The 19,956-nt window shown below is 44.9% G+C and overlaps 1 protein-coding gene across 1 annotated transcript in view; it reads right to left on the bottom strand.

Moving 5' to 3' along the window:
• LOC129844723 (glutamate receptor-interacting protein 1-like) overlaps positions 1-19,956 on the bottom strand; it is a 112,307-nt gene that overhangs the window by 8,622 nt on the left and 83,729 nt on the right. The window contains exons 4-5 of the mRNA XM_055912776.1: positions 19,895-19,956; positions 628-711 (exon numbers count right to left, since the gene is read on the bottom strand). The exon at positions 19,895-19,956 is cut by the window's right edge and continues 84 nt beyond it. Coding sequence (XP_055768751.1) covers positions 628-711; positions 19,895-19,956 — 146 coding nt within the window. The remainder of the gene's footprint in view (positions 1-627; positions 712-19,894) is intronic.

The raw sequence follows: 19,956 nt of genomic DNA, 5'->3' as shown, positions 1-19,956 counted from the left end.
AAGGCCGAGGATAACTCACTAAGGGGTGTCTCCCAAATGGAACCCTATTCCCTATACAGTGCACTACTTCAGACCAGAGCCCTATTCCCTATATAGTGCACTACTTTAGAGCAGAGGGTACTACTTAGGTCGCAGATCCAAAAGTTTGTTCCTGTTCGTTTTAATTAAGCTTCATTCCAACTGGGTAAATAGAGGCAACTAGACGGTCATATTCTGTAGTCAGATTCAGATCACTTTCCTTTCCTCCGTACCCCAGTCAAACGGCTTCACACACACACACACACACACACACACACACACACACACACACACACACACACACACACACACACACACACACACACACACACACACACACAGTTATGCAGCTTCGAGGGAGAACCGACGCTTCTTCCCCCTGAATGAGAAATGAATCATAATTCCATGTAAACCGTCAGACCGTCAGGTTACATTATGCAGGGCCACCATACAGACAAAGGCAAATGTATTGCACACACACACACACACACACACACACACACACCCACCCCCACCCCCACCCCCACACACACACACACAAAAACACACACAAAAACACACACACACACACACACACACACACACACACACACACACACACACACGTACCTCGGATGACAAAGCCGAACGTATTGCCTTCTTTGTGCAGAGTCACCTCGACGCTTTTGAACATCATCCCAGAGCCTTGAACAGCTGAGGAGAGAAGAGCAAAGATTACATTAACACACCATTACCTCCACAGCTACATCATTACCTCCACAGATACATCATTACATCCACAGATACACACCATTACCTCCACAGATACACACCATTACCTCCACAGATACATCATTACCTCCACAGATACATCATTACCTCCACAGCTACATATCATTACCTCCACAGATACATATCATTACCTCCACAGCTACACCATTACCTCCACAGCTACATACCATTACCTCCACAGCTACACATCATTACCTCCACAGCTACATATCATTACCTCCACAGATACATCATTACCTCCACAGCTACATACCATTACCTCCACAGCTACATACCATTACCTCCACAGCTACATACCATTACCTCCACAGATACATCATTACCTCCACAGCTAGATACCATTACCTCCACAGATACATACCATTACCACCACAGCTATATACCATTACCTCCACAGATACATACCGTTACCTCCACAGATACATATCATTATCTCCACAGATACATATCATTACCTTCACAGCTACATAACATTACCTCCACAGCTACATCATTACCTCCACAGATACATCATTACCTCCACAGCTACATCATTACCTCCACATATACATACCATTACCTCCACAGCTACATATCATTACCTCCACAGCTACATCATTACCTCCACAGATACATCATTACCTCCACAGCTACATATCATTACCTCCACAGCTACATACCATTACCTCCACAGCTACATACCATTACCTCCACAGATACATCGGTACCTCCACAGCTACATATCATTACCTCCACAGATACATATCATTAACTCCACAGCTACATACCATTACCTCCACAGATACATCATTACCTCCACAGCTGCATACCATTACCTCCACAGATACATCATTACCTCCACAGCTACATATCATTACCTCCACAGCTACATACAATTACCTCCACAGCTACATACCATTACCTCCACAGCTACATCATTACCTCCACAGATACATCACATTACCTCCACAGCTACATACCATTACCTCCACAGCTACATATCATTACCTCCACAGCTAAATATCATTACCTCCACAGATGCATACCATTACCTCCACAGCTACATATCATTACCTCCACAGATACATATCATTACCTCCACAGATACATATCATTACCTCCACAGATACATACCATTACCTCCACAGCTATATACCATTACCTCCACAGATACATCATTACCTCCACAGCTACATACCATTACATCCACAGCTATATACCATTACCTCCACAGATACATACCATTACCTCCACAGATACCATTACCACCACAGATACATATCATTACCTCCAAAGCTACATCATTACCTCCACAGATACATACCATTACCTACACAGCTATATACCATTACCTCCACAGATATATACCATTACCTCCACAGATACATATCATTAGCTCCACAGATACACCATTACCTCCACAGTTACCATTACCTCCACAGCTACATACCATTACCTCCACAGCTACATACCATTACCTCCACAGATACATACCATTACCTCCACAGCTACATACCATTACCTCCACAGCTACATACCATTACCTCCACAGCTACATCATTACCTCCACAGCTACATCATTACCTCCACAGCTACATATCATTACCTCCACATATACATACCATTACCTCCACAGATATATATCATTACCTCCACAGATACATACCATTACCTCCACAGATATATATCATTACCTCCACAGCTACATACCATTACCTCCACAGCTACATATCATTACCTCCACAGCTACATACCATTACCTCCACAGCTACATACCATTACCTCCACAGCTACATACCTTTACCTCCACAGCTACATCATTACCTCCACAGCTACATACCATTACCTCCACAGCTACATATCATTACCTCCACAGCTACATACCATTACCTCCACAGATACATACCATTAGCTCCACAGCTACATACCATTACCTCCACAGCTACATCATTACCTCCACAGCTACATACTATTACCTCCACAGATACATACCATTACCTCCACAGATACATCATTACCTCCACAGATACATACCATTACCTCCACAGCTACATTTACACAGCCTGTCTGAGAGAGGTAACATCATTACACAGCCTGTCTGAATGAAAAGCTCTGCCTCAGATCTGAGAGAGGTAACATCATTACACAGCCTGTCTGAGAGAGGTAACATCATTACACAGCCTGTCTGAGAGAGGTACCATCATTACACAGCCTGTCTGAGAGAGGTACCATCATTACACAGCCTGTCTGAATGAAAGGCTCTGCCTCAGATCTGAGAGAGGTAACATCATTACACAGCCTGTCTGAATGAAAAGCTCTGCCTCAGATCTGAGAGAGGTAACATCATTACACAGCCTGTCTGAATGAAAAGCTCTGCCTCAGACCTGAGAGAGGTAACATCATTACACAGCCTGTCTGAGAGAGGTAACATCATTACACAGCCTGTCTGAGAGAGGTAACATCATTACACAGCCTGTCTGAGAGAGGTACCATCATTACACAGCCTGTCTGAGAGAGGTACCATCATTACACAGCCTGTCTGAGAGAGGTAACATCATTACACAGCCTGTCTGAATGAAAAGCTCTGCATCAGACCTGAGAGAGGTAACATCATTACACAGCCTGTCTGAATGAAAAGCTCTGCCTCAGACCTGAGAGAGGTAACATCATTACACAGCCTGTCTGAGAGAGGTAACATCATTACACAGCCTGTCTGAATGAAAAGCTCTGCATCAGACCTGAGAGAGGTACCATCATTACACAGTCTGTCTGAATGAAAAGCTCTGCCTCAGATCTGGGAGAGGTAACATCATTACACAGCCTGTCTGAGAGAGGTAACATCATTACACAGCCTGTCTGAGAGAGGTACCATCATTACACAGCCTGTCTGAATGAAAAGCTCTGCCTCAGACCTGAGAGAGGTAACATCATTACACAGCCTGTCTGAGAGAGGTAACATCATTACACAGCCTGTCTGAATGAAAAGCTCTGCGTCAGACCTGAGAGAGGTAACATCATTACACAGCCTGTCTGAATGAAAATCTCTGCGTCAGACCTGAGAGAGGTAACATCATTACACAGCCTGTCTGAGAGAGGTAACATCATTACACAGCCTGTCTGAATGAAAAGCTCTGCATCAGACCTGAGAGAGGTAACATCATTACACAGCCTGTCTGAGAGAGGTAACATCATTACACAGCCTGTCTGAGAGAGGTAACATCATTACACAGCCTGTCTGAATGAAAAGCTCTGCCTCAGACCTGAGAGAGGTAACATCATTACACAGCCTGTCTGAGAGAGGTACCATCATTACACAGCCTGTCTGAGAGAGGTACCATCATTACACAGCCTGTCTGAATGAAAAGCTCTGCATCATATCTGAGAGAGGTAACATCATTACACAGCCTGTCTGAGAGAGGTAACATCATTACACAGCCTGTCTGAGAGAGGTAACATCATTACACAGCCTTTCTGAGAGAGGTAACATCATTACACAGCCTGTCTGAGAGAGGTAACATCATTACACAGCCTGTCTGAGAGAGGTACCATCATTACACAGCCTGTCTGAATGAAAAGCTCTGCGTTAGACCTGAGAGAGGTAACATCATTACACAGCCTGTCTGAGAGAGGTAACATCATTACACAGCCTGTCTGAGAGAGCTAACATCATTACACAGCCTGTCTGAGAGAGGTAACATCATTACACAGCCTGTCTGAGAGAGGTAACATCATTACACAGCCTGTCTGAATGAAAAGCTCTGCGTTAGACCTGAGAGAGGTAACATCATTACACAGCCTGTCTGAGAGAGGTACCATCATTACACAGCCTGTCTGAGAGAGGTACCATCATTACACAGCCTGTCTGAGAGAGGTACCATCATTACACAGCCTGTCTGAGAGAGGTAACATCATTACACAGCCTGTCTGAATGAAAAGCTCTGCCTCAGATCTGAGAGAGGTAACATCATTACACAGCCTGTCTGAATGAAAAGCTCTGCCTCAGACCTGAGAGAGGTAACATCATTACACAGCCTGTCTGAGAGAGGTAACATCATTACACAGCCTGTCTGAATGAAAAGCTCTGCCTCAGATCTGAGAGAGGTAACATCATTACACAGCCTGTCTGAATGAAAAGCTCTGCCTCAGACCTGAGAGAGGTAACATCATTACACAGCCTGTCTGAGAGAGGTAACATCATTACACAGCCTGTCTGAATGAAAAGCTCTGCATCAGACCTGAGAGAGGTAACATCATTACACAGCCTGTCTGAATGAAAAGCTCTGCCTCAGACCTGAGAGAGGTAACATCATTACACAGCCTGTCTGAATGAAAAGCTCTGCATCATATCTGAGAGAGGTAACATCATTACACAGCCTGTCTGAGAGAGGTAACATCATTACACAGCCTGTCTGAGAGAGGTAACATCATTACACAGCCTGTCTGAGAGAGGTAACATCATTACACAGCCTGTCTGAGAGAGGTAACATCATTACACAGCCTGTCTGAGAGAGGTAACATCATTACACAGCCTGTCTGAGAGAGGTAACATCATTACACAGCCTGTCTGAGAGAGGTAACATCATTACACAGCCTGTCTGAGAGAGGTAACATCATTACACAGCCTGTCTGAGAGAGGTAACATCATTACACAGCCTGTCTGAGAGAGGTACCATCATTACACAGCCTGTCTGAGAGAGGTACCATCATTACACAGCCTGTCTGAATGAAAAGCTCTGCGTCAGACCTGAGAGAGGTAACATCATTACACAGCCTGTCTGAATGAAAAGCTCTGCGTTAGACCTGAGAGAGGTAACATCATTACACAGCCTGTCTGAGAGAGGTAACATCATTACACAGCCTGTCTGAGAGAGGTAACATCATTATACAGCCTGTCTGAGAGAGGTAACATCATTACACAGCCTGTCTGAGAGAGGTAACATCATTATACAGCCTGTCTGAGAGAGGTACCATCATTACACAGCCTGTCTGAGAGAGGTAACATCATTACACAGCCTGTCTGAATGAAAAGCTCTGCATCAGACCTGAGAGAGGTAACATCATTACACAGCCTGTCTGAGAGAGGTAACATCATTACACAGCCTGTCTGAGAGAGGTAACATCATTATACAGCCTGTCTGAATGAAAAGCTCTGCGTCAGACCTGAGAGAGGTAACATCATTACACAGCCTGTCTGAGAGAGGTAACATCATTACACAGCCTGTCTGAGAGAGGTAACATCATTATACAGCCTGTCTGAATGAAAAGCTCTGCGTCAGACCTGAGAGAGGTAACATCATTACACAGCCTGTCTGAGAGAGGTACCATCATTACACAGCCTGTCTGAGAGAGGTAACATCATTATACAGCCTGTCTGAATGAAAAGCTCTGCGTCAGACCTGAGAGAGGTAACATCATTACACAGCCTGTCTGAGAGAGGTAACATCATTACACAGCCTGTCTGAGAGAGGTAACATCATTACACAGCCTGTCTGAGAGAGGTAACATCATTACACAGCCTGTCTGAGAGAGGTAACATCATTACACAGCCTGTCTGAGAGAGGTACCATCATTACACAGCCTGTCTGAGAGAGGTAACATCATTACACAGCCTGTCTGAATGAAAAGCTCTGCCTCAGACCTGAGAGAGGTAACATCATTACACAGCCTGTCTGAGAGAGGTAACATCATTACACAGCCTGTCTGAGAGAGGTAACATCATTACACAGCCTGTCTGAATGAAAAGCTCTGCGTCAGACCTGAGAGAGGTAACATCATTACACAGCCTGTCTGAGAGAGGTAACATCATTACACAGCCTGTCTGAGAGAGGTAACATCATTATACAGCCTGTCTGAATGAAAAGCTCTGCGTCAGACCTGAGAGAGGTACCATCATTACACAGCCTGTCTGAGAGAGGTACCATCATTACACAGCCTGTCTGAATGAAAAGCTCTGCCTCAGATCTGAGAGAGGTAACATCATTACACAGCCTGTCTGAGAGAGGTACCATCATTACACAGCCTGTCTGAATGAAAAGCTCTGCCTCAGACCTGAGAGAGGTAACATCATTACACAGCCTGTCTGAGAGAGGTAACATCATTACACAGCCTGTCTGAATGAAAAGCTCTGCATCAGACCTGAGAGAGGTAACATCATTACACAGCCTGTCTGAGAGAGGTAACATCATTACACAGCCTGTCTGAGAGAGGTAACATCATTACACAGCCTGTCTGAGAGAGGTACCATCATTACACAGCCTGTCTGAGAGAGGTAACATCATTACACAGCCTGTCTGAGAGAGGTAACATCATTACACAGTCTGTCTGAATGAAAAGCTCTGCCTCAGATCTGAGAGAGGTAACATCATTACACAGCCTGTCTGAGAGAGGTAACATCATTACACAGCCTGTCTGAGAGAGGTAACATCATTACACAGCCTGTCTGAGAGAGGTAACATCATTACACAGCCTGTCTGAGAGAGGTACCATCATTACACAGCCTGTCTGAATGAAAAGCTCTGCATCAGACCTGAGAGAGGTAACATCATTACACAGCCTGTCTGAATGAAAAGCTCTGCATCAGACCTGAGAGAGGTAACATCATTACACAGCCTGTCTGAATGAAAAGCTCTGCCTCAGACCTGAGAGAGGTAACATCCTTACACAGCCTGTCTGAGAGAGGTAACATCCTTACACAGCCTGTCTGAGAGAGGTAACATCATTACACAGCCTGTCTGAGAGAGGTAACATCATTACACAGCCTGTCTGAGAGAGGTAACATCATTACACAGCCTGTCTGAGAGAGGTAACATCATTACACAGCCTGTCTGAGAGAGGTACCATCATTACACAGCCTGTCTGAGAGAGGTAACATCATTACACAGCCTGTCTGAGAGAGGTAACATCATTACACAGCCTGTCTGAGAGAGGTACCATCATTACACAGCCTGTCTGAATGAAAAGCTCTGCATCAGATCTGAGAGAGGTAACATCATTACACAGCCTGTCTGAATGAAAAGCTCTGCCTCAGATCTGAGAGAGGTAACATCATTACACAGCCTGTCTGAGAGAGGTAACATCATTACACAGCCTGTCTGAATGAAAAGCTCTGCCTCAGACCTGAGAGAGGTAACATCATTACACAGCCTGTCTGAATGAAAAGCTCTGCATCAGATCTGAGAGAGGTAACATCATTACACAGCCTGTCTGAATGAAAAGCTCTGCCTCAGATCTGAGAGAGGTAACATCATTACACAGCCTGTCTGAGAGAGGTAACATCATTACACAGCCTGTCTGAGAGAGGTAACATCATTACACAGCCTGTCTGAGAGAGGTACCATCATTACACAGCCTGTCTGAATGAAAAGCTCTGCGTCAGACCTGAGAGAGGTAACATCATTACACAGCCTGTCTGAATGAAAAGCTCTGCGTTAGACCTGAGAGAGGTAACATCATTACACAGCCTGTCTGAGAGAGGTAACATCATTATACAGCCTGTCTGAATGAAAAGCTCTGCGTCAGACCTGAGAGAGGTAACATCATTACACAGCCTGTCTGAGAGAGGTAACATCATTACACAGCCTGTCTGAGAGAGGTAACATCATTATACAGCCTGTCTGAATGAAAAGCTCCGCGTCAGACCTGAGAGAGGTAACATCATTACACAGCCTGTCTGAGAGAGGTACCATCATTACACAGCCTGTCTGAGAGAGGTACCATCATTACACAGCCTGTCTGAGAGAGGTACCATCATTACACAGCCTGTCTGAGAGAGGTAACATCATTACACAGCCTGTCTGAATGAAAAGCTCTGCCTCAGATCTGAGAGAGGTAACATCATTACACAGCCTGTCTGAATGAAAAGCTCTGCCTCAGACCTGAGAGAGGTAACATCATTACACAGCCTGTCTGAGAGAGGTAACATCATTACACAGCCTGTCTGAATGAAAAGCTCTGCCTCAGATCTGAGAGAGGTAACATCATTACACAGCCTGTCTGAATGAAAAGCTCTGCCTCAGACCTGAGAGAGGTAACATCATTACACAGCCTGTCTGAGAGAGGTAACATCATTACACAGCCTGTCTGAGAGAGGTAACATCATTACACAGCCTGTCTGAATGAAAAGCTCTGCATCAGACCTGAGAGAGGTAACATCATTACACAGCCTGTCTGAATGAAAAGCTCTGCCTCAGACCTGAGAGAGGTAACATCATTACACAGCCTGTCTGAATGAAAAGCTCTGCATCATATCTGAGAGAGGTAACATCATTACACAGCCTGTCTGAGAGAGGTAACATCATTACACAGCCTGTCTGAGAGAGGTAACATCATTACACAGCCTGTCTGAGAGAGGTAACATCATTACACAGCCTGTCTGAGAGAGGTAACATCATTACACAGCCTGTCTGAATGAAAAGCTCTGCATCAGACCTGAGAGAGGTAACATCATTACACAGCCTGTCTGAGAGAGGTAACATCATTACACAGCCTGTCTGAGAGAGGTAACATCATTACACAGCCTGTCTGAGAGAGGTAACATCATTACACAGCCTGTCTGAGAGAGGTAACATCATTACACAGCCTGTCTGAGAGAGGTACCATCATTACACAGCCTGTCTGAATGAAAAGCTCTGCGTCAGACCTGAGAGAGGTAACATCATTACACAGCCTGTCTGAGAGAGGTAACATCATTACACAGCCTGTCTGAGAGAGGTAACATCATTATACAGCCTGTCTGAATGAAAAGCTCTGCGTCAGACCTGAGAGAGGTAACATCATTACACAGCCTGTCTGAGAGAGGTAACATCATTACACAGCCTGTCTGAGAGAGGTAACATCATTACACAGCCTGTCTGAGAGAGGTAACATCATTATACAGCCTGTCTGAATGAAAAGCTCTGCGTCAGACCTGAGAGAGGTAACATCATTACACAGCCTGTCTGAGAGAGGTACCATCATTACACAGCCTGTCTGAATGAAAAGCTCTGCGTCAGACCTGAGAGAGGTAACATCATTACACAGCCTGTCTGAGAGGTAACATCATTACACAGCCTGTCTGAGAGAGGTAACATCATTACACAGCCTGTCTGAGAGAGGTACCATCATTACACAGCCTGTCTGAGAGAGGTACCATCATTACACAGCCTGTCTGAGAGAGGTAACATCATTACACAGCCTGTCTGAGAGAGGTACCATCATTACACAGCCTGTCTGAATGAAAAGCTCTGCCTCAGATCTGAGAGAGGTAACATCATTACACAGCCTGTCTGAATGAAAAGCTCTGCCTCAGACCTGAGAGAGGTAACATCATTACACAGCCTGTCTGAGAGAGGTAACATCATTACACAGCCTGTCTGAATGAAAAGCTCTGCCTCAGATCTGAGAGAGGTAACATCATTACACAGCCTGTCTGAATGAAAAGCTCTGCCTCAGACCTGAGAGAGGTAACATCATTACACAGCCTGTCTGAGAGAGGTAACATCATTACACAGCCTGTCTGAATGAAAAGCTCTGCATCAGACCTGAGAGAGGTAACATCATTACACAGCCTGTCTGAATGAAAAGCTCTGCATCAGACCTGAGAGAGGTAACATCATTACACAGCCTGTCTGAGAGAGGTAACATCATTACACAGCCTGTCTGAGAGAGGTAACATCATTACACAGCCTGTCTGAGAGAGGTAACATCATTACACAGCCTGTCTGAGAGAGGTACCATCATTACACAGCCTGTCTGAGAGAGGTAACATCATTACACAGCCTGTCTGAGAGAGGTAACATCATTACACAGCCTGTCTGAGAGAGGTAACATCATTACACAGCCTGTCTGAATGAAAAGCTCTGCATCAGATCTGAGAGAGGTAACATCATTACACAGCCTGTCTGAGAGAGGTAACATCATTACACAGTCTGTCTGAATGAAAAGCTCTGCCTCAGATCTGAGAGAGGTAACATCATTACACAGCCTGTCTGAGAGAGGTAACATCATTACACAGCCTGTCTGAGAGAGGTACCATCATTACACAGCCTGTCTGAGAGAGGTAACATCATTACACAGCCTGTCTGAGAGAGGTAACATCATTACACAGCCTGTCTGAATGAAAAGCTCTGCATCAGACCTGAGAGAGGTAACATCCTTACACAGCCTGTCTGAGAGAGGTAACATCATTACACAGCCTGTCTGAGAGAGGTAACATCCTTACACAGCCTGTCTGAGAGAGGTAACATCATTACACAGCCTGTCTGAGAGAGGTAACATCATTACACAGCCTGTCTGAGAGAGGTAACATCATTACACAGCCTGTCTGAGAGAGGTAACATCATTACACAGCCTGTCTGAGAGAGGTAACATCATTACACAGCCTGTCTGAGAGAGGTAACATCATTACACAGCCTGTCTGAGAGAGGTAACATCATTACACAGCCTGTCTGAGAGAGGTACCATCATTACACAGCCTGTCTGAATGAAAAGCTCTGCCTCAGATCTGAGAGAGGTAACATCATTACACAGCCTGTCTGAGAGAGGTAACATCATTACACAGCCTGTCTGAATGAAAAGCTCTGCCTCAGATCTGAGAGAGGTAACATCATTACACAGCCTGTCTGAGAGAGGTAACATCATTACACAGCCTGTCTGAGAGAGGTAACATCATTACACAGCCTGTCTGAGAGAGGTAACATCATTACACAGCCTGTCTGAGAGAGGTAACATCATTACACAGCCTGTCTGAGAGAGGTAACATCATTACACAGCCTGTCTGAGAGAGGTACCATCATTACACAGCCTGTCTGAGAGAGTTAACATCATTACAAAGCCTGTCTGAATAAAAAGCTCTGCCTCAGACCTGAGAGAGGTAACATCATTACACAGCCTGTCTGAGAGAGGTAACATCATTACACAGCCTGTCTGAGAGAGGTAACATCATTACACAGCCTGTCTGAGAGAGGTAACATCATTACACAGCCTGTCTGAGAGAGGTAACATCATTACACAGCCTGTCTGAGAGAGGTAACATCATTACACAGCCTGTCTGAATGAAAAGCTCTGCGTCAGACCTGAGAGAGGTAACATCATTACACAGCCTGTCTGAATGAAAATCTCTGCGTCAGACCTGAGAGAGGTAACATCATTACACAGCCTGTCTGAGAGAGGTAACATCATTACACAGCCTGTCTGAATGAAAAGCTCTGCATCAGACCTGAGAGAGGTAACATCATTACACAGCCTGTCTGAGAGAGGTAACATCATTACACAGCCTGTCTGAATGAAAAGCTCTGCCTCAGACCTGAGAGAGGTAACATCATTACACAGCCTGTCTGAGAGAGGTAACATCATTACACAGCCTGTCTGAGAGAGGTACCATCATTACACAGCCTGTCTGAGAGAGGTACCATCATTACACAGCCTGTCTGAGAGAGGTAACATCATTACACAGCCTGTCTGAATGAAAAGCTCTGCATCAGATCTGAGAGAGGTAACATCATTACACAGCCTGTCTGAGAGAGGTAACATCATTACACAGCCTGTCTGAGAGAGGTAACATCATTACACAGCCTGTCTGAGAGAGGTAACATCATTACACAGCCTGTCTGAGAGAGGTAACATCATTACACAGCCTGTCTGAGAGAGGTAACATCATTACACAGCCTGTCTGAGAGAGGTACCATCATTACACAGCCTGTCTGAGAGAGGTACCATCATTACACAGCCTGTCTGAATGAAAAGCTCTGCCTCAGACCTGAGAGAGGTAACATCATTACACAGCCTGTCTGAGAGAGGTAACATCATTACACAGCCTGTCTGAATGAAAAGCTCTGCCTCAGACCTGAGAGAGGTAACATCATTACACAGCCTGTCTGAGAGAGGTAACATCATTACACAGCCTGTCTGAGAGAGGTAACATCATTACACAGCCTGTCTGAATGAAAAGCTCTGCATCAGACCTGAGAGAGGTAACATCATTACACAGCCTGTCTGAATGAAAAGCTCTGCCTCAGACCTGAGAGAGGTAACATCATTACACAGCCTGTCTGAATGAAAAGCTCTGCATCATATCTGAGAGAGGTAACATCATTACACAGCCTGTCTGAGAGAGGTAACATCATTACACAGCCTGTCTGAGAGAGGTAACATCATTACACAGCCTGTCTGAGAGAGGTAACATCATTACACAGCCTGTCTGAGAGAGGTAACATCATTACACAGCCTGTCTGAATGAAAAGCTCTGCATCAGACCTGAGAGAGGTAACATCATTACACAGCCTGTCTGAGAGAGGTAACATCATTACACAGCCTGTCTGAGAGAGGTAACATCATTACACAGCCTGTCTGAGAGAGGTACCATCATTACACAGCCTGTCTGAATGAAAAGCTCTGCGTCAGACCTGAGAGAGGTAACATCATTACACAGCCTGTCTGAATGAAAAGCTCTGCGTTAGACCTGAGAGAGGTAACATCATTACACAGCCTGTCTGAGAGAGGTAACATCATTACACAGCCTGTCTGAGAGAGGTAACATCATTATACAGCCTGTCTGAATGAAAAGCTCTGCGTCAGACCTGAGAGAGGTAACATCATTACACAGCCTGTCTGAGAGAGGTAACATCATTACACAGCCTGTCTGAGAGAGGTAACATCATTACACAGCCTGTCTGAGAGAGGTAACATCATTATACAGCCTGTCTGAATGAAAAGCTCTGCGTCAGACCTGAGAGAGGTAACATCATTACACAGCCTGTCTGAGAGAGGTACCATCATTACACAGCCTGTCTGAATGAAAAGCTCTGCGTCAGACCTGAGAGAGGTAACATCATTACACAGCCTGTCTGAGAGGTAACATTATTACACAGCCTGTCTGAGAGAGGTAACATCATTACACAGCCTGTCTGAGAGAGGTACCATCATTACACAGCCTGTCTGAGAGAGGTACCATCATTACACAGCCTGTCTGAGAGAGGTAACATCATTACACAGCCTGTCTGAGAGAGGTACCATCATTACACAGCCTGTCTGAATGAAAAGCTCTGCCTCAGATCTGAGAGAGGTAACATCATTACACAGCCTGTCTGAATGAAAAGCTCTGCCTCAGACCTGAGAGAGGTAACATCATTACACAGCCTGTCTGAGAGAGGTAACATCATTACACAGCCTGTCTGAATGAAAAGCTCTGCCTCAGATCTGAGAGAGGTAACATCATTACACAGCCTGTCTGAATGAAAAGCTCTGCCTCAGACCTGAGAGAGGTAACATCATTACACAGCCTGTCTGAGAGAGGTAACATCATTACACAGCCTGTCTGAATGAAAAGCTCTGCATCAGACCTGAGAGAGGTAACATCATTACACAGCCTGTCTGAATGAAAAGCTCTGCATCAGACCTGAGAGAGGTAACATCATTACACAGCCTGTCTGAGAGAGGTAACATCATTACACAGCCTGTCTGAGAGAGGTAACATCATTACACAGCCTGTCTGAGAGAGGTAACATCATTACACAGCCTGTCTGAGAGAGGTACCATCATTACACAGCCTGTCTGAGAGAGGTAACATCATTACACAGCCTGTCTGAGAGAGGTAACATCATTACACAGCCTGTCTGAGAGAGGTAACATCATTACACAGCCTGTCTGAATGAAAAGCTCTGCATCAGATCTGAGAGAGGTAACATCATTACACAGCCTGTCTGAGAGAGGTAACATCATTACACAGTCTGTCTGAATGAAAAGCTCTGCCTCAGATCTGAGAGAGGTAACATCATTACACAGCCTGTCTGAGAGAGGTAACATCATTACACAGCCTGTCTGAGAGAGGTAACATCATTACACAGCCTGTCTGAGAGAGGTAACATCATTACACAGCCTGTCTGAGAGAGGTACCATCATTACACAGCCTGTCTGAATGAAAAGCTCTGCATCAGACCTGAGAGAGGTAACATCATTACACAGCCTGTCTGAATGAAAAGCTCTGCATCAGACCTGAGAGAGGTAACATCATTACACAGCCTGTCTGAATGAAAAGCTCTGCATCAGACCTGAGAGAGGTAACATCCTTACACAGCCTGTCTGAGAGAGGTAACATCATTACACAGCCTGTCTGAGAGAGGTAACATCATTACACAGCCTGTCTGAGAGAGGTAACATCATTACACAGCCTGTCTGAGAGAGGTAACATCATTACACAGCCTGTCTGAGAGAGGTACCATCATTACACAGCCTGTCTGAGAGAGGTACCATCATTACACAGCCTGTCTGAGAGAGGTAACATCATTACACAGCCTGTCTGAGAGAGGTAACATCATTACACAGCCTGTCTGAGAGAGGTAACATCATTACACAGCCTGTCTGAGAGAGGTAACATCATTACACAGCCTGTCTGAGAGAGGTAACATCATTACACAGCCTGTCTGAGAGAGGTAACATCATTACACAGCCTGTCTGAGAGAGGTAACATCATTACACAGCCTGTCTGAATGAAAAGCTCTGCATCAGATCTGAGAGAGGTAACATCATTACACAGCCTGTCTGAATGAAAAGCTCTGCCTCAGATCTGAGAGAGGTAACATCATTACACAGCCTGTCTGAGAGAGGTAACATCATTACACAGCCTGTCTGAATGAAAAGCTCTGCCTCAGATCTGAGAGAGGTAACATCATTACACAGCCTGTCTGAGAGAGGTAACATCATTACACAGCCTGTCTGAGAGAGGTAACATCATTACACAGCCTGTCTGAGAGAGGTAACATCATTACACAGCCTGTCTGAGAGAGGTAACATCATTACACAGCCTGTCTGAATGAAAAGCTCTGCATCAGATCTGAGAGAGGTAACATCATTACACAGCCTGTCTGAATGAAAAGCTCTGCCTCAGATCTGAGAGAGGTAACATCATTACACAGCCTGTCTGAGAGAGGTAACATCATTACACAGCCTGTCTGAGAGAGGTAACATCATTACACAGCCTGTCTGAGAGAGGTACCATCATTACACAGCCTGTCTGAGAGAGTTAACATCATTACAAAGCCTGTCTGAATAAAAAGCTCTGCCTCAGACCTGAGAGAGGTAACATCATTACACAGCCTGTCTGAGAGAGGTAACATCATTACACAGCCTGTCTGAGAGAGGTAACATCATTACACAGCCTGTCTGAGAGAGGTAACATCATTACACAGCCTGTCTGAGAGAGGTAACATCATTACACAGCCTGTCTGAGAGAGGTAACATCATTACACAGCCTGTCTGAATGAAAAGCTCTGCGTCAGACCTGAGAGAGGTAACATCATTACACAGCCTGTCTGAATGAAAATCTCTGCGTCAGACCTGAGAGAGGTAACATCATTACACAGCCTGTCTGAGAGAGGTAACATCATTACACAGCCTGTCTGAATGAAAAGCTCTGCATCAGACCTGAGAGAGGTAACATCATTACACAGCCTGTCTGAGAGAGGTAACATCATTACACAGCCTGTCTGAGAGAGGTAACATCATTACACAGCCTGTCTGAGAGAGGTAACATCATTACACAGCCTGTCTGAATGAAAAGCTCTGCCTCAGACCTGAGAGAGGTAACATCATTACACAGCCTGTCTGAGAGAGGTAACATCATTACACAGCCTGTCTGAGAGAGGTACCATCATTACACAGCCTGTCTGAGAGAGGTACCATCATTACACAGCCTGTCTGAGAGAGGTAACATCATTACACAGCCTGTCTGAATGAAAAGCTCTGCATCAGATCTGAGAGAGGTAACATCATTACACAGCCTGTCTGAGAGAGGTAACATCATTACACAGCCTGTCTGAGAGAGGTAACATCATTACACAGCCTGTCTGAGAGAGGTAACATCATTACACAGCCTGTCTGAATGAAAAGCTCTGCGTCAGACCTGAGAGAGGTAACATCATTACACAGCCTGTCTGAGAGAGGTAACATCATTACACAGCCTGTCTGAGAGAGGTAACATCATTACACAGCCTGTCTGAGAGAGGTAACATCATTACACAGCCTGTCTGAGAGAGGTAACATCATTACACAGCCTGTCTGAGAGAGGTACCATCATTACACAGCCTGTCTGAGAGAGGTACCATCATTACACAGCCTGTCTGAATGAAAAGCTCTGCCTCAGACCTGAGAGAGGTAACATCATTACACAGCCTGTCTGAGAGAGGTAACATCATTACACAGCCTGTCTGAATGAAAAGCTCTGCCTCAGACCTGAGAGAGGTAACATCATTACACAGCCTGTCTGAGAGAGGTAACATCATTACACAGCCTGTCTGAGAGAGGTAACATCATTACACAGCCTGTCTGAGAGAGGTAACATCATTACACAGCCTGTCTGAGAGAGGTACCATCATTACACAGCCTGTCTGAGAGAGGTAACATCATTACACAGCCTGTCTGAGAGAGGTAACATCATTACACAGCCTGTCTGAGAGAGGTAACATCATTACACAGCCTGTCTGAGAGAGGTACCATCATTACACAGCCTGTCTGAATGAAAAGCTCTGCCTCAGACCTGAGAGAGGTAACATCATTACACAGCCTGTCTGAGAGAGGTAACATCATTACACAGCCTGTCTGAGAGAGGTAACATCATTACACAGCCTGTCTGAGAGAGGTAACATCATTACACAGCCTGTCTGAGAGAGGTACCATCATTACACAGCCTGTCTGAGAGAGGTACCATCATTACACAGCCTGTCTGAATGAAAAGCTCTGCCTCAGACCTGAGAGAGGTAACATCATTACACAGCCTGTCTGAGAGAGGTAACATCATTACACAGCCTGTCTGAGAGAGGTAACATCATTACACAGCCTGTCTGAATGAAAAGCTCTGCGTCAGACCTGAGAGAGGTAACATCATTACACAGCCTGTCTGAGAGAGGTAACATCATTACACAGCCTGTCTGAGAGAGGTAACATCATTACACAGCCTGTCTGAGAGAGGTAACATCATTACACAGCCTGTCTGAGAGAGGTACCATCATTACACAGCCTGTCTGAGAGAGGTAACATCATTACACAGCCTGTCTGAGAGAGGTAACATCATTACACAGCCTGTCTGAGAGAGGTAACATCATTACACAGCCTGTCTGAGAGAGGTAACATCATTACACAGCCTGTCTGAGAGAGGTAACATCATTACACAGCCTGTCTGAGAGAGGTACCATCATTACACAGCCTGTCCGAGAGAGGTACCATCATTACACAGCCTGTCTGAGAGAGGTAACATCATTACACAGCCTGTCTGAGAGAGGTACCATCATTACACAGCCTGTCCGAGAGAGGTAACATGAAAGGAAAAGACACCGAGGTGAGACGTGTTTGGTAAAGGTTGCTTTGAACTCCGTGAAAAACAGCTCTGGAAAAGTACAAAGGAATTGTGGGTACTCAGGACTTTGGCTTCAGACGGAAGATCCAATTGAATCTAGTATACATCTTGATTCTAAAAAAAATCTAATTCTATTGATTAGTATCTATCTATTGAACCAATCAAATCAACAGGACTAATGTATCTATTGAACCAATCAGATCAACAGGACTAATGTATCTATTGGACCAATCAGATCAACAGGACTAATGTATCTATTGGACCAATCAGATCAACAGGACTAATGTATCTATTGAACCAATCAGATCAACAGGACTAATGTTTCTATTGAACCAATCAGATCAACAAGACTAATGTATCTATTGAACCAATCAAATCAACAGGACTAATGTATCTACTGAACCAATCAGATCAACAGGACTAATGTATCTATTGAACCAATCAGATCAACAGGACTAATGTATCTGTTGAACCAATCAGATCAACAGGACTAATGTATCTACTGAACCAATCAGATCAACAGGACCAGTGTATCTATTGAACCAATCAGATCAACAGAACTAATGTATCTGTTGAACCAATCAGATCAATAGGACTAATGTATCTATTGAACTAATCAGATCAACAGGACTAATGTATCTATTGAACCAATCATATCAACAGGACTAATGTATCTATTGAACCAATCAGATCAACAGGACTAATGTATCTATTGAACCAATCATATCAACAGGACTAATATATCTATTGGACCAATCAGATCAACAGGACTAATGTATCTATTGAACCAATCAGATCAACAGGACTAATGTATCAGTGACTATGAAGGACTGTATAATTTAAAACAACGGGGTCCTAAAACAGTAGAACTCACAGACAGATGGCAGCTCGTATTCCACCTCTAGAAACAGTAGAACTCACAGACAGGTGGCAGCTCGTATTCCACCTCTAGAAACAGTAGAACTCACAGACAGGTGGCAGCTCGTATTCCACCTCTAGAAACAGTAGAACTCACAGACAGGTGGCAGCTCGTATTCCACCTCTAGAAACAGTAGAACTCACAGACAGGTGGCAGCTCGTATTCCACCTCTAGAAACAGTAGAACTCACAGACAGGTGGCAGCTCGTATTCCACCTCTAGAAACAGTAGAACTCACAGACAGGTGGCAGCTCGTACTCCACCTCTAGAACCAGTAGAACTCACAGACAGGTGGCAGCTCGTATTACACCTCTAGAAACAGTAGAACTCACAGACAGGTGGCAGCTCGTATTCCACCTCTAGAACCAGTAGAACTCACAGACAGGTGGCAGCTCGTATTCCACCTCTAGAAACAGTAGAACTCACAGACAGGTGGCAGCTCTTATTCCACCTCTAGAACCAGTAGAACTCAGACAGGTGGCAGCTCGTATTCCACCTCTAGAACCAGTAGAACTCACAGACAGATGGCAGCTCGTATTCCACCTCTAGAACTCACAGACAGGTGGCAGCTCGTATTCCACCTCTAGAACTAGTAGAACTCACAGACAGGTGGCAGCTCGTATTCCACCTCTAGAAACAGTAGAACTCACAGACAGGTGGCAGCTCGTATTCCACCTCTAGAACCAGTAGAACTCACAGACAGGTGGCAGCTCGTATTCCACCTCTAGAACCAGTAGAACTCACAGACAGGTGGCAGCTCGTATTCCACCTCTAGAAACAGTAGAACTCACAGACAGGTGGCAGCTCGTATTCCACCTCTAGAAACAGTAGAACTCACAGACAGGTGGCAGCTCGTATTCCACCTCTAGAAACAGTAGAACTCACAGACAGGTGGCAGCTCGTATTCCACCTCTAGAACCACACGTTCTCCGACGTTCTTCAGCAGG

This window comes from Salvelinus fontinalis, unplaced genomic scaffold, assembly GCF_029448725.1.
Source record: "Salvelinus fontinalis isolate EN_2023a unplaced genomic scaffold, ASM2944872v1 scaffold_0212, whole genome shotgun sequence".
NCBI classification, from domain to species: Eukaryota; Metazoa; Chordata; class Actinopteri; order Salmoniformes; family Salmonidae; genus Salvelinus; species Salvelinus fontinalis.
Note: the sequence above shows the minus strand (reverse complement) of the source record. Positions and strands in the feature narration are given on the sequence as shown.